This window comes from Brachionichthys hirsutus, chromosome 23 (assembly GCF_040956055.1).
Source record: "Brachionichthys hirsutus isolate HB-005 chromosome 23, CSIRO-AGI_Bhir_v1, whole genome shotgun sequence".
Classification (NCBI taxonomy): domain Eukaryota; kingdom Metazoa; phylum Chordata; class Actinopteri; order Lophiiformes; family Brachionichthyidae; genus Brachionichthys; species Brachionichthys hirsutus.
This window is the reverse complement of record NC_090919.1, coordinates 7,392,631-7,415,046: the sequence shown is the minus strand read 5'-3', so window position 1 is coordinate 7,415,046 and position 22,416 is coordinate 7,392,631. Positions and strand designations below refer to the sequence as shown.

At 50.1% G+C, this 22,416-nt stretch overlaps 1 protein-coding gene across 1 annotated transcript in view; it reads left to right on the top strand.

Annotated features, from left to right (window-relative positions):
- Nucleotides 1-22,365, top strand: part of LOC137911801 (protein AF-9-like) — a 23,699-nt gene extending 1,334 nt beyond the window's left edge. Inside the window, exons 5-15 of the mRNA XM_068756183.1 lie at nt 2,520-2,583; nt 3,251-3,354; nt 3,438-3,581; nt 5,186-5,237; nt 5,800-6,386; nt 9,259-9,325; nt 12,845-12,983; nt 16,321-16,411; nt 16,514-16,582; nt 18,660-18,731; nt 22,234-22,365. Coding sequence (XP_068612284.1) covers nt 2,520-2,583; nt 3,251-3,354; nt 3,438-3,581; nt 5,186-5,237; nt 5,800-6,386; nt 9,259-9,325; nt 12,845-12,983; nt 16,321-16,411; nt 16,514-16,582; nt 18,660-18,731; nt 22,234-22,365 — 1,521 coding nt within the window. The remainder of the gene's footprint in view (nt 1-2,519; nt 2,584-3,250; nt 3,355-3,437; nt 3,582-5,185; nt 5,238-5,799; nt 6,387-9,258; nt 9,326-12,844; nt 12,984-16,320; nt 16,412-16,513; nt 16,583-18,659; nt 18,732-22,233) is intronic.
- Nucleotides 22,366-22,416: the final 51 nt, after the last annotated feature.

The window sequence follows — 22,416 nt, the reverse complement described above, 5'->3', positions numbered from 1 at the left end:
CTCCGTTGCCAAAGTTCTTGCTCTTGTGGGTCAAGTTGGGTTCTGTCTTTCCCTGCTAATCCTTTAAAGTGCCTTGAGATGACTTCCTGTTGTGATCCGGCGCTACATAAATAAAACTGAATTGATTGAGATGTTCCGGTCCACGTTATATGTTCCATGCATGCCTTGCCAGCCAGCATCGGACCCCCTGCTGTGATGTGCTCCACTGCCTCAGGGGCATTTTTGCACAATCTGCACCTGGAGTCCTGTCTGGTGTGGTCGACCCCAGCCTCTATTGATCTTTGTCCCTCCGTGCTGTCTTTGAGTCCTGCCAGTAGTTGGATGGTATTGTTTCCTTCTTGGTGTCCCTGATGATGAGGACTGTCCAACCTTTGGTTAGCCACTCTGCGTGGGTTCCTGACTTTAGCTTCTGATTCCTTGGGTTAGCCACTCTGCATGGGTTCCTGACTTTAGCTTCTGATTCCTTGGGTTAGCCACTCTGCGTGGGTTCTTGACTTTAGCTTCTGATTCCTTGGGTTAGCCACTCTGCATGGGTTCCTGACTTTAGCTTCTGATTCCTTGGGTTAGCCACTCTGCGTGGGTTCCTGACTTTAGCTGCTGATTCCTTGGGTTAGCCACTCTGCGTGGGTTCCTGACTTTAGCTGCTGATTCCTTGGGTTAGCCACTCTGCGTGGGTTCTTGACTTTAGCTTCTGATTCCTTGGGTTAGCCACTCTGCATGGGTTCCTGACTTTAGCTTCTGATTCCTTGGGTTAGCCACTCTGCGTGGGTTCCTGACTTTAGCTTCTGATTCCTTGGGTTAGCCACTCTGCGTGGGTTCCTGACTTTAGCTTCTGATTCCTTGGGTTAGCCACTCTGCGTGGGTTCCTGACTTTAGCTGCTGATTCCTTGGGTTAGCCACTCTGCATGGGTTCCTGATTTTGGCTGCTGATTCCTTGGGTTAGCCACTCTGCATGGGTTCCTGATTTTGGCTGCTGATTCCTTTGGTTAGCCACTCTGCGTGGGTTCCTGACTTTAGCTGCTGATTCCTTGGGTTAGCCACTCTGCATGGGTTCCTGACTTTAGCTGCTGATTCCTTGGGTTAGCCACTCTGCGTGGGTTCCTGACTTTAGCTTCTGATTACTGGTTAGCCACTCTGCATGGGTTCCTGACTTTAGCTGCTGATTCCTTGGGTTAGCCACTCTGCGTGGGTTCCTGACTTTAGCTGCTGATTCATTTTTGACCCTTATGTCTGGTTATCTGCTGTTGTGATGACTCCTGGGTCTTGGTCTGGGATGTTCCTGTGCTCTGACCGGAGGTCTGCCAGCCATTGGGCATTAGTGTTGTGGTGGGTCTGCTGTCTACCCAGCCACTGAGAGTAGACCTTATCTTGATTGTGAATAATAATACATTTTATTTATATAGCGCTTTTCTGGACACTCAAAGTCGCTTTACATAGTGTACATCATATAAAAACAGCAAAGAAATACAGACAATAAAAAATGAACACGGTTTTAAATTCAATGAAATGTAAAAAGTAAAATTAGACATTAAAAGGGGGCCGCTTGGTGGCGCAGTGGTAAGCGCTGTTGCCTCACAACGAGATGGTCGCGGGTTCGTCTCCGACTTGTGTCCATTCTGTGAGGAGTTTGCATGTTCTCCCCGTGTCGGCGTGGGTTCTCTCCGGGTTCTCTCCGGGCTCTCCGGGTTCTTCCTCCCTCCACCAGAAACATGCAGCCCAGGCTGATTGGTGACACTAAATTGTCCGTAGGTGTGAGTGTGTGTGTGGCTGGTTGTCTGTCTCTGTGTTGCCCTGCGATGAACTGGCGGCTTGTCCAGGGTGTCCCCCGCCTCTCGCCCATTGACTGCTGGGATTGGCTCCAGCTTGGCCCGCGACCCGATAGCGGATTAAGCGGTTGGGACAATGAATGAATGAATAGACATTAAAAGCAATGTTGAACAGATGGGTTTTGAGTGTGTTGAGATCAGAGCAGGCTCGTAGCGGGTGTGGTAACGTGTTCCAGAGTGTGTGGGCAGCGATGGAGAAGGCTTTGTCTCCCCAGGTTCGGAGCTTGACTGTTGGAGAACATATTCATTCTCCTGGCCTCTACTTCTCTCGTGTGCCTCTTTGCTAGTGACAGGTGAAATGTTTGGGGGTGGAACCTGTGCAGCTCACGTCTGTTTGCAGAACATTTCACTGATGACAGAAAGTTATGAATGATCAGTTGGAAGCAACCAATGAGGATAAGGACTACTGCATGCCAGACCTGTCCTGCATACATTGGTCCAGTATCCAGGTATGAATATGGTCCGCTGGTACCAGTCAAACCAAAGCTGAAACCTTCCTTTGTGTGTGCTAAAAGGAAAAACATCGACTCCTCCCCATCCATGGACCTAATTGGTCTGCTACCAGGTACCAGCGGGAGACGCTGACAAACACACCTCTCCAGGGAAGAACACCTGAGCTGTAGTAGAGCTTGTTTGTTTTCAAAGGCCCGTGGGGATGAAGACGAAGACATTTCTTCCTCTTTGATTCACCAGCTGTACATGTCCTGGTTCCACAGCGTCCTGTCTTGGTGGTTAACGAGGTCTCTCGAGGACGCAGGTTCGGTGCATCAGACTGTTCTCCCGGGCTTTCATCATCGCCCTTCCTCACAATTCTTTTTCAGAATGGCGAGTGCATGTTACAAATGTGATTTAGTGCAGCACCTGTTCCCTAATAGTGCTCTGAACAGCGATTGGTGGAGGCGAGGATGATGCACAAGCACTGAATGTCAACATGTTTATCTCCATGGTATCCATTAATTAATGGACCTGGATCTTCCTCCACCTCTGGTTCCCAGAAAGACCTGGTTCTGTTGTCTGGCTCAACCTTACCAGAGACCTCCTCCTATCCCCCATGCCTGTCCCTTCCTCCCCTACATCTGTTATTTTCTACCTCACGTCTGTCCTTTCTTCACCCATGTCTGTCCCTCCATACTAACTGATGTGGATCCTAGTAAACCTGTCGGTTTGTGTCCAGTCTTGTTGGTCTGATGGGGGGCCTTGTTGGTCTGGTGGGGGTGTTTTGGTCTGGATGGTGGTCTTGTTGGTCTGGTGGGGGTGTTTTGGTCTGGATGGTGGTCTTGTTGGTCTGGTGGGGGTGTTTTGGTCTGGATGGTGGTCTTGTTGGTCTGGTGGGGGTGTTTTGGGCCATCCACCCAGCCCTAACAGTGATAGAGGTAACAATGTCCTCATATTGAAGGTCAATGGTCTCTTTGTCTTCTTTTCAGTGTGCAAGAATCCACCATACAAAGTGGAGGAGTCTGGATATGCTGGTTTTATTCTACCCATCGAGGTTTACTTCAAAAACAAGGTACATTTCACGATGCCGGACGTAAATGTTGGTCCAATGCTCGTTGACTAAGGGTGACTGTCTTCCTCTTTTCCCTCCATGGGTCAATTCACACGTTTCCTCAGGAAGAACCGAAGAAGGTTCGCTTTGATTACGACCTGTTCCTCCACCTCGAGGCTCACCCACCCGTCAATCATCTCCGCTGTGAGAAGCTCACGTTCAACAACCCGACGGAGGAGTTCCGTAGGAAGCTGCAGAAAGCCGGAGGGGTAGGAGGGTGAGGGGACAGTGGGACTCGACTCTGGACACGCGCATCACCAGCCTGCATGGAGCTCCAGTTATTGTTCCTCAGTACATTGTTTTGTGATGAACAAGACTCCAACAGAGGAGGTCTACGTTTCTGCAGCTGCAGGGGATTGGCCAGCCGAGCTGTGGACTTTAGCTGGGTTCTATCGTGTTCTAGATGTTCTCTGGTGTTCTAGGTGTTGTTCTGGAATGGGAAGCCTGCTATAATCAGCCAATAGCACATATCTTTCTTTTTAATAGAAGCATTTTTGCAAACCCGAAGACTCAAAGACACATGGACGGAGTGAGGGAGGACATGAGAGTGGCTGGTGTTGGGGAGGACGATGCAAAGGACAGGACTAGAGGACGACCCAGGAGAAGAGACATGGACGTAGTGAGGGAGGACATGAGAGTGGCTGGTGTTGGGGAGGACGATGCAAAGGACAGGACTAGAGGACGACCCAGGAGAAGAGACATGGACGTAGTGAGGGAGGACATGAGAGTGGCTGGTGTTGGGGAGGACGATGCAAAGGACAGGACTAGAGGACGACCCAGGAGAAGAGAAATGGACGTAGTGAGGGAGGACGATGCAAAGGACAGGACTAGAGGACGACCCAGGAGAAGAGACATGGACGTAGTGAGGGAGGACATGAGAGTGGCTGGTGTTGGGGAGGACGATGCAAAGGACAGGACTAGAGGACGACCCAGGAGAAGAGACATGGACGTAGTGAGGGAGGACATGAGAGTGGCTGGTGTTGGGGAGGACGATGCAAAGGACAGGACTAGGGGACGACCCAGGAGAAGAGACATGGACGTAGTGAGGGAGGACATGAGAGTGGCTGGTGTTGGGGAGGACGATGCAAAGGACAGGACTAGAGGACGACCCAGGAGAAGAGACATGGACGTAGTGAGGGAGGACATGAGAGTGGCTGGTGTTGGGGAGGACGATGCAAAGGACAGGACTAGAGGACGACCCAGGAGAAGAGACATGGACGTAGTGAGGGAGGACATGAGAGTGGCTGGTGTTGGGGAGGACGATGCAAAGGACAGGGCTAGAGGACGACCCAGGAGAAGAGACATGGACGTAGTGAGGGAGGACATGAGAGTGGCTGGTGTTGGGGAGTTCTGCTTCCTGCTTTGTGCCATCGAGAGCTTTGCTGCACCGTGAAACCAGCAAGACAGACCAGAGACAGACAGACATATACAGACAAAGTGAGAAACAGACAGACAGAGACAGACAGTCAAAGTGACAGAAAGAAACAGACAGAGACACACAGGCAGACAGAGAGACAGACAAAGTGACAGACAGACAGACATATACAGACAAAGTAAGAGACACATACAGACAGATACAGACAGAAAGACAGAAAGACCAGAGACAGACAGACAGATACAGACAGACAAAGTGAGAACCAGACAGACCGGAGGAAAAAGTGCAGTAGCTTTATTTGCGCTTGTTGTTCTCTCCCTCATCACCATGACGACCAGAGAGACACCAGATTTGTTTCTGTAGCTAAAATGGAGCCTTCACAGGCTGCAGGACAATTAAGACTCACAAGGAGCTCATAAAACGGACCCTCTTGTGCAGTGCTCCAGAAGCACCCCCACCAGACCACTGACGTTTCCATGTTGGGCTGGCGGTGAGACCAGGGGACAAATGGCCCCCGTCGTTAGCAGGAATGCTTTTCCTCTTTACTCTCCATGTTGAAGCCCCCCCCCTCCAGCCCCCTGAGAAGCAATGTTCTCAGAGGTCCCGTGTTTGCTGTCTCAGACCTCAGGCGAGCATGCAGGCGTTCCTTGACCCTACTTCCTGGTTCTGCCGAGGCTCACCATGATGTTTGGTACCATTCGTTGTCTGTCCTGTTTGTATTCGAGTAGAATAGAAAGCCTTTATTGTCATTGCATGGTGGATATACAACGAGATTAGGAATCTATCCCAACATCCAGTGAGGAGAGGAACAGGATCACAGGCCAGATCTACTTCCTCCTGCAAAGACCAGTTTGAAACGAGCCCTGGGTTTTTTATTCTGCTTTATATTTAATGGATGTCCATTCTCAGGCAACAACAGGAGAAGTGGACCCCCCCGTCTGTGTCCTTGGAGCTTTCCTGGAATAGATTTGTCTGCTAACACCCTGAATGAAGGATGTAATGTTTCAGACTGTTAGCAGCAAAGGCATCAAACCGTTTGTTGATGCTATGAGACTCCTTCTCATTGGTTGTCTTTAATCTACAGGATGTCTCCAAAGGAAGTTGTACAACACTTCTTACCACTGCCACAACCACCAGCACTGACATGAGCAGCGTCTCCAAACTCCAGCAACCCTCCATCGACCTCAAAGACAAGCCTCCAAAGGACTTGAAAGAGTCCCAAAGTGCCTTCAGAGACTCTGGCTGGGAACTCGGCAAAGCCCCCAAAGAACTTTCCAGAAAAGCCAAGGACAACCAGCCACTTAAAGATATCAATCCAAAAATGGGCTTCAAGGAACCCAGGTTTCTGTCCAAGGACCATCAGGCTGAAGAAAGAAACCAGAGTTCAGGGCTGAAACGGAGTCTGTCCACCCCTGAAGGTGACAATTACCTGAGCAGAAAACGTAAGAAGGGATGGTTCGATTCGTCAGGGAAGCAGACGTCGCGGTTAGAACATTCAGATAGGCATCAACCAAAGGATAGAGCACAGACGCGACCAGCAGATGATGCGGGGTGCAGAAGGACATCAGCACTTCCACCCATCCAGGAACTGGGGGGCCCCAATTACTCTGATGTGGAGGATCAATCTATGAGATCAGATGTAAGTAGAACCTGCATGGAATCCTTTCCTTGAATTGATCAAGACTGAAAAGGGTTGGAGAAGGTTTTCAGTTCGTCCAAGACTCGCTGGGTGAGTGAGCGGATTTGTTGGTGGTCAGTTCTCTGTGTTAAAGCCCTATAAAGTCAAACGACTCTGTGTCTGTGTGGGGGGGGGTAATTTAAGTAGCAGTGACTCTTCTTCATAGACGGCTAGCCGTGTGTAGATTAGACTGTTGAAAACCTTTCCTTTGGATCTCCACCTCAAGACTAGAGAGACTTGTCTGCAGCAGGACTAGGCTTTCACTGGGCAGGACTAGGCTTTCACTGGGCAGGACTAGGCTGTCACTGGGCAGAACTAGGCTGTCACTGAGCAGGACTAGACTTTCACTGGACAGGACTAGGCTTTCACTGAGCAGGACTAGGCTTTCACTGGGCAGGACTAGGCTTTCAGTGGGCAGGACTAGGCTTTCACTGGGCAGGACTAGGCTTTCACTGGGCAGGACTAGGCTTTCACTGGGAAGGACTAGGCTGTCACTGAGCAGGACTAGGCTTTCACTGGGCAGGACTAGGCTTTCACTGGGCAGGACTAGGCTTTCACTGGGAAGGACTAGGTTGTCACTTGGTCACCTGGGCCACACATTTGGTGGAAAAGCTCACAATGAAGACGGGCTGCTGTCAGGCTAAACAGTCCATGAGAACGATTTATGGTTTTACAACACCTGAGGAGAAAGGGAAGACGCAGTAAAGCCCTCTGGCTTCTGAGCGCCTTGCTGAAAGTCATTTCTGCTCTCAAATGGCCGTACAAAGTTTGGGTCTTTGTGTGTGTGGGAGAGATGGTGGAGTCAGTCCTCACCAGAGGAACCAGTGTTCCGTCTAAGCTGTCCCGTACGTGGACCAGGGGTCAGGCAAGTTGTAAAAGTGATGTGGGGAGACAAAGGCCAGGGGTTTGATTCTCCGCATACAGGCTCACAACCCCGGTGGCCTGAAGCAAGGCCTCCTTTTATCTGTCACGTCACGACTTGTTTGATCTCAGTCTTTCCCACTGAGTGCTGGAACAGGAGCAACAGAGGAGGAACCATGGACTAAGTGCCGGCATGCTGGCCTGCGTTAGCCCTAAACGTGGGCACAGGCGGATTGATTAGTCGTGCCTGCATGTCCTCAGACCCGCCGTAGATGTCTTCATGCGACGGTGCAGGGACGATGGATCAGCATTACAGGACCATTGGTGGTGGATCTGGTGCTGGGTTTGTGGAAATGACACGTTTCTAGGTTGCAAGCCACAACCTTTAAATGATAGTCTGGTTTGCAGCCATTTCTTTTTATCTGTCCTCACAAAGTCTCGAGAAGCCGGATTGATGCCTGCGAACTTCAGCAATCTGTTTTAAAGAGCGCAGCATGAAAGGCAATGAGACAAAGACCTATAAAAAGGGTTTATGGTCCCCTGAAGAAGCTGTCCCACAAACCAACAGACCAGCTGGGCAGTGTTGAATGGAGCCTCATGGTGCTACGGGTAGCGCGGTTAGCAGGAGCTAACGTAGCATTACCAGTTTCTCCCGTGTGCCGTCCCAAGCCGGATAAATGCAGAGAGTTGAGTCAGGGACGGCATAAATAAGAAAGTCATACCGGATCGGTCGAGGTCCGGCTCAACAACGACCGCCAGCAGCGCCGTAAACCCACGGGACGCTGCTGGACACGACTGTGGGTCGAAGAAGAGGAGGAGGAGGAGGAAGAGGAGGAGGAAGACGGGTGCATCAGCAGAGCGACGAGAGGGAATGGAAGAGTTCAGGACTGAGAGTAGAGACTCTGAATGTTGGGACGATGACGGGAAAAGCTAGAGAGCCGGTGGACATGATGATGAGGAGGAGGAAGGTGGATGTGTGTCCAGGAGACCAGGAGGAAAGGAAGCAAGGCTAGAAGCTGAGGAGCAGGATTCAAGTTGTTTATAACGGAGGAGAGGAAAGAGGGATAGAGGAGGAGTTATCTTGAAGGAGGAGTTGGTGCAGAGTGTTCTAGAGGAGAAGGAGAAGTTCTTACGCTCCACAGGTAGGAGGTGAGTTAGAGGAGAAGGAGAAGTTCTTACGCTCCACAGGTAGGAGGTGAGTTAGAGGAGAAGGAGAAGTTCTTACGCTCCACAGGTAGGAGGTGAGTTAGAGGAGAAGGAGAAGTTCTTACGCTCCACAGGTAGGAGGTGAGTTAGAGGAGAAGGAGAAGTTCTTATGCTCCACAGGTAGGAGGTGAGTTAGAGGAGAAGGAGAAGTTCTTACGCTCCACAGGTAGGAGGTGAGTTAGAGGAGAAGTAGAAGTTCTTATGCTCCACAGGTAGGAGGTGAGTTAGAGGAGAAGGAGAAGTTCTTACGCTCCACAGGTAGGAGGTGAATTAGAGGAGGAGGAGAAGTTCTTACGCTCCACAGGTAGGAGGTGAGTTAGAGGAGAAGGAGAAGTTCTTACGCTCCACAGGTAGGAGGTGAGTTAGAGGAGAAGGAGAAGTTCTTACGCTCCACACCTCCATATGCTGGTGGTGAGGAAGAGGAAGAGGATGAAGGCAGAGCAGGAGACAACGTGGTGGAGGCTGAAGAATGAACATTGTTGTGTGGCTTTCAGGGAAAAGGTGAGACGGGCTCCACTGAAGGGGTGGAGCTTATGCACAGATAAGGAAGGCATGCCCCCCCCCCCCCCCCCCCCCCGGTGGTCCCACAGTGATCTCTGTCAGGTGTTTGCTTTCCTTTCTGCCTCCATGGACGTGAAGCTGCCCCCCCCCCCCCCCCCCCAACAGGGTGGGAGCAGAAACTTTGGCGTGTGAAGAAAACCATGAACGGCTTTTGTTTTTTGTAGAAAGTGTTTCATGTCTCCCCGTCTTTCTCATCTCCTTCCAGTCCGGACCCTGCAGCCCAGCCAGTTCCAGTTCCAGTTCAGGCTTTGCCACACACCACAGCCGAGCAGGTAACTGCCCTACGTGGAGCATCCAGCTCATCTGCAGCCCGGGGGCAGGTCCTCAGGGGGAGGGTATCTTCATTTTGCTGGGGCAAAACCCGGCCCAGCACAACACAACGTAAGACGAGAAATAGTAGCTCAGTGTCCCTGAGGAAAGGACAGGAGGCGGAGCTAGAAGTGGAGGAGATGAAGATGCTGAGGTTCTCCTTGGGAGTGTCCAGGTTGGACAGGATTAGAAATGAGACAATAAGAGGGACAGTGAAGATTAGACGTTTTGGAGACGAGGTCAGAGACCAGACTTTGATGGTTTGGACATGTCCAGAGGAGAGACAGGGACTATATCGGTAGAAGGATGCTGAGGATGGAACTGCCAGGGAACAGGGCTAGAGGACAACCCAGGAGAAGAGACATGGACGTAGTGAGGGAGGACATGAGAGTGGCTGGTGTTGGGGAGGACGATGCAAAGGACAGGGCTAGAGGACGACCCAGGAGAAGAGACATGGACGTAGTGAGGGAGGACATGAGAGTGGCTGGTGTTGGGGAGGACGATGCAAAGGACCGGGCTAGAGGACGACCCAGGAGAAGAGACATGGACGTAGTGAGGGAGGACATGAGAGTGGCTGGTGTTGGGGAGGACGATGCAAAGGACAGGACTAGAGGACGACCCAGGAGAAGATACATGGACGTAGTGAGGGAGGACATGAGAGTGGCTGGTGTTGGGGAGGACGATGCAAAGGACAGGGCTAGAGGACGACCCAGGAGAAGAGACATGGATGTAGTGAGGGAGGACATGAGAGTGGCTGGTGTTGGGGAGGACGATGCAAAGGACAGGGCTAGAGGACGACCCAGGAGAAGATACATGGACGTAGTGAGGGAGGACATGAGAGTGGCTGGTGTTGGGGAGGACGATGCAAAGGACAGGGCTAGAGGACGACCCAGGAGAAGAGACATGGATGTAGTGAGGGAGGACATGAGAGTGGCTGGTGTTGGGAAGGACGGTACGGGGTCTCCTCCGAGCTTGGGTCCTCTACCAGAGGCCTTGGAGCTTGAGGATTCTAGCAGGATCTTAGCTGTCCCTAGGACTGCGATCTTCTGGGGGGAGATGTCAGACCTTGTTTTCTGGTATCTGTTCACCCATCTTGGGGGTTACTGCCCCTGGGTCACTACTGGGGCAGATCCATCTGGATCTGGAAGTCCCACATGATCTTGGCTTGATTGTTCTTGACCATCTATTGAGGTGTCACCCATCTTGACTCTGGGATCTCCAGTCTGTATTCTGTACAGATGTCCCCCTACACTATGCCCACTGTCACAGGTTAAGGCGGGTTAGGGTTAGGGTCTGGCCCAGACATGGGCAAACCCAGGCCCGGGGGCCATATGCGGCCCGTTGGTCTTTTTAATCCGGCCCGCCGAACTTGTCCAAATTATATCATTAAATATAATTGTATTATAATTAAACCTCATTCATTTGACCTTTCCCTGTAATGCTACCTGTAAAAGGCCAAATCCTTTAATGCAATAGCTTTCATGTGTCATTTATATTAGCTCACACAAATACTCCATCCATCTGTCCTTGGTCCGGCCCCTCTGTCAAATTTTAGACCCTATTGTGGCCCACGAGTCAAAAAGTTTGCCCACCCCTGGTCTGGCCTGTGTTTCTTCCACAAACTAACTTCTCCTGTCTTCCAGATGCTTCTCCTGCAATCAGTCCATTCCCATCACCTGTGCTCCTACCATCACCTGCAACTCGTCTCCCATCAGCCCATACTCTATTTAGTCTCTGTTCATGCCTCACCTCACTGCCAGATTGTTAGTGATGATTCCTACCTTCCAGCGTTCCAAATCGACCTCCGTGTTTTGACCCTGCCTGATTCCTGGATTCTGTCTCTGCCTGCCATCTTGGATCTGTCTGCCTGTCTTTTCTGACTGCCCGGTTGGTGACCTCTGCCTGACTTTTGGAACTGCCTCATTGCCTACCCCATCCTGATTTGCCTGCTGCTTTGGACTAACTACCCGGTAACGAATAATAAAGGTCCTCTCCCTTCTACTGTCCGTGCGTTTGGGTTGGGTTCTTACCTGCCTTGGTCCGTGACAGAGCTACCTGGTTATGTCGTTCCATGCATGCCTTGCCTGCCAGCATCTGACCCCCTGCTGTGATGTGCTGCACTGTCTCAGGGGCACCGCGGGGGTCCTGTCTGGTGTGGTAGACCTGGCCTCATTCGTGCCTCCGTGTTGTCTTTCAGTCCTGCCTTTTCCAGCCACTGGTTTGTTTGTCCCATGTCGGCTACCGCTTGAACTTGTCGGTGGTTCACGCCATGCAGGGGCGTGTCCTTTCATGATAGCCCCTCTGGCTCCTCCTCCTTAGTGGGCTTCTGTTGCCTTAGGCATTCACTTAGCAGGTTGTCACTGGGGGCCATTTTCTTGATGTACTCTCGGGGGCGATGTCGTTCCCTCCTGGATAGTGGCCTAGATGCTCACTAGTCCTTCCTCTTCGTGTCCAGCCTCAGGATGAGGGCTTGGGGTGAAACCCTCCGTGCATTGTAAGGAGCTTCTTGTCTTGGTATCGGTGGCTTGTATCTCTTCCAGTGGCAGGATATCATGCCAGCGGGGGGTGTCTGGCCAGGATATCATGCCGAGGGGGGGGGGGGTCTGGCCAGGATATAATTCCAGCAGGGGGTGTCTGATTACTGGTGGGTTATGGCTGTTAACTCGTTCAATGCCAGCCATCCTTCAGATTCAGTTTTTGCTCATTTTTCCCTATTTTCCAAGACCCACAGAATATTGTGTACTGTGACTCTGTAAACAACAAACATAGCAAATGAAAGATTCAAGTCCCTTCTTTCACCAGAAATATAAAGTCTTCCTACCCCTTTCCCTTCTGGAGTTATTGGACTTTCTGCCTCTCTTCAACGCAGAATCCCCAAAATCACAAGTCTTCAACAAAAACCTGAGGAAACAAGCTTTTTGTTCAGAGACACATTTCTAGCTGATTGATGACTTTAAGTGTGTGTGGGTGTGTGTGTGTGTATGTGTGATGCGACACAACAAGACATAGAGCACATTTTTTGGACTCGCTTTCTGTCCCCGCTTCAGCAACATGTTGGATCAGCTGGCTGGTCCGAAACGTTCCCGCGCTAACGTTCCCGCGCTAACGTTCCCACGCTAACGTTCCCATGCTAACTGTTTGACTCTAACGGTCTTGCCTAATGACACACACACACATACATTGCAGATGCTGTATGCACACCACTGGACTTCAACTCAATGTAATCCTGTGGTGTCAAAGACTCGTCCTCCACTCCGGACGAGTTCAGGTCAAACAGAGCTGCCATTTCTCTGCCATCATCTTCAACATCTTTCCCAAATGGACGGCACGTAAATGTAGTAGAAATAAAGGTACTTTGGCTGGGGCAGTAGAGCCCACGGGCTCGCCGTTCACTCGCAGTGTCCCCGTGTGATCAGGTCTTCAGGTGCTTCTGGTCTTCAGCAGAAGTAAAGCACCTTTCTTTGTGTCTTTCTTTGACCCAGCCCTGGATCCGCTGCAGTCTGTTGTGCAGGACCTCAACTCAGACGTCAATGAAGACTATTCAGAGGAAGAGGATGGCAATGACTTGGACTCTGAGGCAGAGCGACCTGCACGCTCGCACCTCCTCTACCATCCCAGCCGGTGAGTACGTGGACGGCAAACGCTGAGGACGACCAGAAGCTGCTGTTTGTCCGTGGTTTTCTGGAGGCCCCGGTGATTTGTAGTTTGTGTATTTTTACTCGCAGAATGGTGCACTTTCAGTGAAAAACGTGCACTCTTGCACGGAATAGAGAGCGGGAACCGAACACTAGAAAATGTAATGTACCGTATTTTCACGACCTTATGACGCACCTGCTGATTCGCCGCAGTCTCATTAACAGCTGATTTTTCGGTATTTCAAACATACAAAGGGCGCGCGGCTCAAAAGGCGCCGGCATGATAGGTGCGCAAAATAAAGCAGGAGAAAAACTGAGCTTGGTACTCACATCTTTAATTGTCATCAATCAAACAAGCATACTAGTACGCGTTTTAAAAAATAGAGCCGGAGCAAAACAGAGTCATTAATCAAACCCATCAAAGTTCTCATCCTCTGTTTCTGTAGTGAACAGCTGCGCTAGATCTCCGTCAAACATGCCGGGCTCCCTTTCTTCACTGTCAGAGTCTCTCTCCGTGCCGTGCGGCGGTTTCTGTGAAGGCTCGAACAACAATGCTAGCAGACAGTTAGCCGAAGCAGCTACAATCCAGTCAAACGGTGGCGCTGCGCTGCCTTCCACTCTGAGTGGAACTGTGTTCTCCTTCTGTCGTCCAGCGCTCCCACGCAGCTCGCAGTTTAACGTTGAACGGTTGGAGTTCTCTGGTTAATCCACCGGGGATGACGATGATAAGCTAGCTTGCTAGTTAGCCCGTTAGCGCGCTAGCTAGCTTCACTCCGGTTTAGACCGTATCGGTGAGATCGCCGCGCACGGAGTCGCAGATCTCAGGAGCCGAGTTGCTGCAGGTCTTCTTCTTGCTTCCTCCTCTTCCTCCATTGATTCATTAATGCTGGATTCTCTCTCCGCTGCTCTATTCCCGTGTTCTGCTGCGGGACCGGCAGCCTCGGCAGCCACTTCCGTCAACACGCCATAATAGTTTACTGTGGTGATGCGCGTCGGAGCGTATCACTCCGCCAGGCGCCTGACTGAGTCCGCCTTACAACAACAAATAGGCCGCGCGGACCAATGGACGCGCTGCACATTTTGAAAAAAATCTAAGACTTTTAGGTGCGTCCTATGGGTGTGAAAATACGGTAATCTGTGCGCCAGGTTCATGACTTCTGGTAGAACTGGTAGCTGCACGTCTCCGTGATGTCCCTGCGTTCGGATGGACGTGCAGGTGCTGTCCATCGAGCGGTCCCTGTCCGGGAGACGTTTGTTACTGGGACGCCCAGAAAGAGGAACACTCGGATAGAACCTGCACGCTGTGCTCATAGCTCGTTAATCATTGCCTATTGAATAACACCGCAGAGACGTTTCCTGCATGTCTGTCCCTCAGTGCCGTTAGCAATAATTAGCATGCGCCGTTAGCAATAATTAGCATGAGCCTTTACTGTATGAAGATTCATTATTATCATTAGGGGAAAACGGGGGACATTTTCACAACAAAGATCCTATTTGTAAAAAATATTTTTTTAATAATGCGTCCATTTCTTTCTACTTTGGAATTGTTGCAACTTTGTGTTGGTCTCCATAAAATTCCAATAAAATATATGTGTTTGTGCTCGTAACATGACTAAACGTGGAAAGGTTCGGGGGGGGGGGGGGGGGATACTTTTAGTAACGGATAGTAACGTTCTCATGGATGGGATGATTATCACTCCCGAAGAGCATTCCGTGATGGTCATCTTTACCTTTCTTTGTTTCTTCTCGGTCCTGGCCCTGTCCTGTTGGGCCTTCTGGCACCTGTGCCGTGGGTGGGATGGTTGAGGTTGGGGGCCACTGTGGTCGGGCTCCTTCCTCCCCCCTGCCTGGTTGGTCGGGGCCTCGTGTCTTCCCTCTTAATTCACAACCCTAGCACAGCACTCCACTTTTGTAAATACACACTTAGGGCACATTCACGTGCACTGGGGGGGCTAACCCTAACCCTCCAGGACATGTCAGAATGTTTTATTTGATGTGTGTGTATAATTATTTCTTAACTATGCTTATAACTCTTCTTTGTATTTTGTTTGTTGTAATCTGAATTGTCTGTTCTGTTATAAAATAATAAAGTTCAAAAAAAGAAAAACAAAACTAATAAGCTCGTCTGTCAAGAGGGCAGAATCACATAAAAATAAAAAGAAGAAATGAGACGTTAATCTTTATCATTAAAACCTCATGCGTTGAAATGAGACTTTAATCTTTACCATTAAAACCTCATGCGTTGAAATGAGACGTTAATCATTACCATTAAAACCTCATGCGTTGAAATGAGACGTTAATCTTTACCATTAAAACCTCATGTGTTGAAATGAGACGTTAATCTTTACCATTAAAACATCATGCGTTGAAATGAGACATTAATCTTTACCATTAAAACCTCATGCGTTGAAATGAGACGTTAATCTTTACCATTAAAACCTTATGTGTTGAAATGAGACGTTAATCTTTACCATTAAAACATCATGCGTTGAAATGAGACGTTAATCTTTACCATTAAAACCTCATGCGTTGAAATGAGACGTTAATCTTTACCATTAAAACCTTATGTGTTGAAATGAGACGTTAATCTTTACCATTAAAACCTCATGCGTTGAAATGAGACGTTAATCTTTACCATTAAAACCTCATGCGTTGAAATGAGATGTTAATCTTTACCATTAAAACCTCATGCGTTGAAATGAGACGTTAATCTTTGCCATTAAAACCTCATGCGTTGAAATGAGACGTTAATCTTTACCATTAAAACCTTGTGTGTTGAAATGAGACGTTAATCTTTACCATTAAAACCTTGTGTGTTGAAATGAGACGTTAATCTTTACCATTAAAACCTCATGCATTGAAATGAGACGTTAATCTTTGCCATTAAAACCTCGTGTTGAAATGAGATGTTAATCTTTACCATTAAAACCTCGTGTGTTGAAATGAGACGTTAATCTTTACCATTAAAACCTCATGTGTTGAAATGAGACGTTAATCTTTGCCATTAAAACCTCATGTGTTGAAATGAGACGTTAATCTTTGCCATTAAAACCTCATGCGTTGAAATGAGATGTTAATCTTTACCATTAAAACCTCATGCGTTGAAATGAGATGTTAATCTTTGCCATTAAAACCTCATGCGTTGTCGTCCCACACTACACATTCCGGTGATTCCACACGCTGGCGCGGCGTCGCTCAGTCACAGTTAACGGGCGGATCCTTTGATGTTCCGGTTGCAACCTGGTCTTTTGCCCTGAAATGATAAAAAAACGAAAGAGGCCTTTAATTCACAGCCGTCCTTGGTGTCTCTTCTGACTGTCCAGGGTCCGCGTGAGCGATGGCAGCGACAGCGACGGCTCCTTACGCTCAGAACACCATGAGGCCCCACCAGTAGTAAAGACTACCAAGAACCAGGTGGGACGATCTTACATCAGGAGTAAATGTACCATAATACTCGAGTATTAATGTGTTGAGGGCAGATCAACTTTGACCCAATGTGTCTCTGTCCTCTGTCAGATTCTGGAAGTCAAGAGTCTCACCAAGCAGATCAAACGGGACAAGAACAAAAACCTGGACTCTGACAAGGTACACCGGGTTTTTTTACGGTCGGGCGGCCTCACATTTTAGAAGTCTGACCTCCTTCCAAAATGTTCATTTCAAACCTTTATTTATACTCGACGGGCATTGAGCTTCCCTCATTTACAAGAAGACACGATCAGAGATTTACCACCAAACGGTTAAAACCAGGAGCAGATGGGAGGAGCTCTAACTTGAGGGTTTGCTGCAGAGCGTTCCACATGTTGGGGGGGGGGCGTCAATAAAAAATGCTGTTTTACCCAGATCCAAACGGGGGGGCGCCGAACCCGAAGGGCGAGCCAGCATTGGATCTGGTGAGATCAGTACTATGATTCAATCGAGCAAGGAGGAGATCGACTGTTACGATGCCGTGAAGCTATTAACTCATTCTATACCGAAACGTGTATATACCCGTCAAGGCCGTTTCATTGTGAGGGGGAGGGACAGACGGGGGGGGGAGGGGTTATTCCTTTAAAGGGAGTCCTCCTCTATGAAGTGGCTGGGGAACTGTCCTCCTGGGTTTTTAGTCCTTCTCTTTCTCTTTAGCTCAGTTTTCTATAGTAAAGTCTAAACCAGGGGTCCCCAAACTACGGCCCGCCTCCACATTTGGCCCGGCCCCCTGAACAATCCCAGATAAAAACATAATTATATATTTATATATTTGCTGTTCTCGCTGCTTTCCTCTTTTCTGTTCCAGTAGTTTTACTGCTGCCTTTCTTTGGATCCATGTCTAAGAGCTCAAAAGAATAAATCCGTAAAACAGAAACAAAATAGGTGCACGATCTTTCTACTCAAACTGAATCAACTCCGGTAGACTCCGCCTTCTTCCACGTGTCTTCAGTCCGCCTCATCTCCTCTCGCACATCTTCGTTTGTTTAACCTTTATTTAACCAGGTATGTTTGCCTCGTATCCTCTCGTGTGTTTTTACGAAATTCCGTAAATCTGTTCGACTTCCGAGGCATTTTCAACTCCATTTTTTGTTGCGTGTCAAGGGTTCCCCGCCTCTTTCATCTTAAGCAGTCAAAGCAGGGCGACGCCCACCTTGAGTTGTGGATCTGGTCAACAATTCTGCCTTTTATTCATTCATTCATTTGAGAGTTAAAAAGCAGCATGTTTTGTGGCTAAATTAATCAGACGGTTGCCTTGGAGGTGTGGCCATGAGGTTGTGAGTGCCCGATGTGGCAGTGGTCCCAGGATCCAGTGGGGGGGGGGGGGGGGGGGGCACCATACGCCTGTGGATGATGTCGGACTGGCCTGGTTAAAAAGCCAGGGTTGGATTGTGTCTTCAAGATGAGGATGCTGCCCCAAGTGGAGGAGTTTGAATACCTCGGGGTTCATCATGTGAGGTAAAAGGGGAGCAGGAGATTGAAAGGTGATCATGGTCATGTACCTGTTGCAGGTACTGCACCAGTCTGCTGTGGTGAAAGGTCTTTTTTAATCTTTACCAACTGGGCCACCGGGCCCCTGTAGTGGGTCTGATAGAGGAGGGTCCCTCAACTGGGCCACCGGGCCCCTGTAGCGGGTCTGGTAGAGGAGGGTCCCTCAACTGGGCCACCGGGCCCCTGTAGCGGGTCCGGTAGAGGAGGGTCCCTCAACTGGGCCACCGGGCCCCTGTAGCGGGTCTGGTGGAGGAGGGGCCCTCAACTGGGCCCCCGGGTCCCTGTAATGGGTCTGGTAGAGGAGGGCCCCTCAACTGGACCACCGGGCCCCTGTAGAGGCTCCGATCTCTGGATGGAGCAGACGGAAAGTGTCTTTGTGTTTGTAACTTCGAGTATTGAGTATCTATCCCAGTGGTTCTTCTGAATCTTTTTTTCACAATCCAGACCCGAGGATTGCAGAGACTCGCGTTGTTCATGTGATTGATCCTGGTCCCTGGTAACTGGTCAGTCCCTCTTCTAAACCTCACCTGTGGTCTTGGGCTTTGGGGAATGAGTGGCCCAGCTGAGCAGAGGAACGTGAATGAAGGAAAACGTGCGCTAAAAGGAACAAAAAGATGTTTTACATTCAAAGTATAAGGCGGCCAAATGATTTGGTAACAAAGCGCCGGTCACCTGCGAAGGGAATGACAGGCGGCCATTTTCACAGACTTACCAGGATGAGCTGGTGGAGCTCCACAAAAGACTGATGACCCTAAGAGAAGGTCAGATCCTGCAGCAGGTGAGTATCGACTCAGTAACGGATACACGCATCAAGTACAATCCGACCGTAGCGGATACACGCATCAAGTACAATCAGACCGTAACGGATACACGCATCAAGTACAATCCGACCGTAGCGGATACACGCATCAAGTACAATCCGACCGTAGCGGATACACGCATCAAGTACAATCCGACCGTAACGGATACACGCATCAAGTGCAATCCGGCCGTAACGGATACACGCATCAAGTGCAATCCGACCGTAACGGATACACGCATCAAGTACAATCCGACCGTAGCGGTTACACGCATCAAGTACAATCCGACCGTAGCGGATACACGCATCAAGTACAATCCGACCGTAGCGGATACACGCATCAAGTACAATCCGACCGTAACGGATACACGCATCAAGTACAATCCGACCGTAGCGGTTACACGCATCAAGTACAATCCGACCGTAGCGGATACACGCATCAAGTACAATCCGACCGTAGCGGATACACGCATCAAGTACAATCCGACCGTAACGGATACACGCATCAAGTACAATCCGACCGTAGCGGATACACGCATCAAGTACAATCCGACCGTAGCGGATACACGCATCAAGTACAATCCGACCGTAACGGATACACGCATCAAGTACAATCCGACCGCAACGGATACACGCATCAAGTACAATCCGACCGTAACGGATACACGCATCAAGTACAATCCGGCCGCAACGGATACACGCATCAAGTACAATCCGACCGTAACGGATACACGCATCAAGTACAATCCGACCGTAACGGATACACGCATCAAGTACAATCCGACCGTAACGGATACACGCATCAAGTACCATCCGACCGTAACGGATACACGCATCAAGTGCAATCCGACCGTAACGGATACACGCATCAAGTACAATCCGACCGTAACGGATACACGCATCAAGTGCAATCCGACCGTAACGGATACACGCATCAAGTACAATCCGACCGTAGCGGATACACGCATCAAGTACAATCCGACCGTAGCGGATACACGCATCAAGTACAATCCGACCGTAGCGGATACACGCATCAAGTACAATCCGACCGTAACGGATACACGCATCAAGTACAATCCGACCGCAACGGATACACGCATCAAGTACAATCCGACCGTAACGGATACACGCATCAAGTACAGTCCGACCGCAACGGATACACGCATCAAGTACAATCCGACCGTAACGGATACACGCATCAAGTGCAATCCGACCGTAACGGGTACACGCATCAAGTACAATCCGACCGTAGCGGATACACGCATCAAGTACAATCCGACCGTAGCGGATACACGCATCAAGTACAATCCGACCGTAGCGGATACACGCATCAAGTACAATCCGACCGTAACGGGTACACGCATCAAGTACAATCCGACCGTAGCGGATACACGCATCAAGTACAATCCGACCGTAGCGGATACACGCATCAAGTACAATCCGACCGTAACGGATACACGCATCAAGTACAATCCGACCGTAACGGATACACGCATCAAGTACAATCCGACCGCAACGGATACACGCATCAAGTACAATCAGACCGTAACGGATACACGCATCAAGTACAATCCGACCGTAACGGATACACGCATCAAGTACAATCCGACCGCAACGGATACACGCATCAAGTACAATCAGACCGTAACGGATACACGCATCAAGTACAATCAGACCGTAACGGATACACGCATCAAGTACAATCCGACCGTAGCGGATACACGCATCAAGTACAATCCGACCGTAGCGGATACACGCATCAAGTACAATCCGACCGTAACGGATACACGCATCAAGTACAATCCGACCGCAACGGATACACGCATCAAGTACAATCCGACCGTAACGGATACACGCATCAAGTACAATCCGGCCATAATGGATACACGCATCAAGTGCAATCCGACCGTAACGGATACACGCATCAAGTGCAATCCGACCGTAACGGATACACGCATCAAGTACAATCCGACCGTAGCGGTTACACGCATCAAGTACAATCCGACCGTAGCGGATACACGCATCAAGTGCAATCCGACCGTAACGGATACACGCATCAAGTGCAATCCGACCGTAACGGATACACGCATCAAGTGCAATCCGACCGTAACGGATACACGCATCAAGTACAATCCGACCGTAACGGATACACGCATCAAGTACAATCCGACCGTAACGGATACACGCATCAAGTACAATCCGACCGCAACGGATACACGCATCAAGTACAATCCGACCGTAACGGATACACGCATCAAGTACAGTCCGGCCGCAACGGATACACGCATCAAGTACAATCCGACCGTAACGGATACACGCATCATCTGCAAACATCATATTCAGAGGAGCTTCCTGTCTCACCTCATCTGTTAGTCTATCCATCACCATGGCAACAAAAAGGGGCTCAGAGCTGATCCCTGGTGCATCCCACCTCTACACTAAACTCCTGTTACTCCTACTGCACACTTCACTGCTGTCCTACATGTCCTGAAGTACTCTGACATACTTCTCTGCCACTCCAGACTGCAGTACCACAGTACCTCATGCAGTACTACAGTACCTCATGCAGTACCACAGTACCCCTCTGGGCACCCTGTCCTGGGCTTTCTCTAGATCAACAAAGACACAATGCAGCTCCTACAGTTTTTTGTATACCGTAATTCTCGGTGTACAAGCCGCTACTTTTTTCCAATATTTTGAACCTTGCGGTTTATGCAACGACGCGGCAAATTTACGTATATTTTCCCACTTTCTTTACGAGCCGTGTTTCGTTAAAGCCTATTTATTTTCGTTACAAAATTAACGCCCGCCCGCCCGGAGGGAAAGCCCCGCTTGCGCGTAGCTGGGGAGATCTGCGAGAAGGGCCCGGCGCTCGTCCAGAGTCGCCGCCGCCGGACCGCCGTACCCGGTCCCCGCCGCCTGTCCGCCATCCGCTACGCGGCGTCGGACGCGCCGCGTAGCGGGGAAGGAACCCACCCCCTCGACCTCCCGGGCGTCCCCACCCCTGCCGCACCACGCTCCCGCGGACGGAGGATGAGGGGGACGGGGACACCTCGCCAGGCGCGCGCGCGCGCCGCGCAGCCTCCGACGGGCGGAGAGGGGACTGCTCCCCCAGCCGCGGCTCGAGCCCAGCCCCGCTTCGCACCCCAGCCCGACCGACCCAGCCCCTAGAGCCAATCCTTATCCCGAAGTTACGGATCTGATTTGCCGACTTCCCTTGATCTAACATGCCAGAGGCTGTTCACCTTGGAGACCTGCTGCGGATATCGTTACGAGCCGTGTTCCGTTAAATATCATTTGTCTCAATGCACTTGCGGCTTACGAATATGTGCGGCTTATTTTAGTACAAAATATATAGTTCAGCAATTACGGTACATAGTATACAGGTTATATTTGCAGCTCTTGGTGTATTCAGATGGCCGAGTCCTGCGTGTGACCACACAGATGTCCCCTGTCTTACCCTTGTCCTCTGTTCCTCCAGATCGTGAACCTCATTGAAGAAACGGGACATTTTCATATCACAAACACGTCTTTTGACTTTGACCTTTGTTCTTTGGACAAAGGCACCGTCAGAAAGCTCCAGCGCTACCTGGACGCCTCTGGACTGTCCTGAGTCGCTTAGCAACAGCCTGCTGGACGGACCGGGCCGGTTCTGGACCCACGG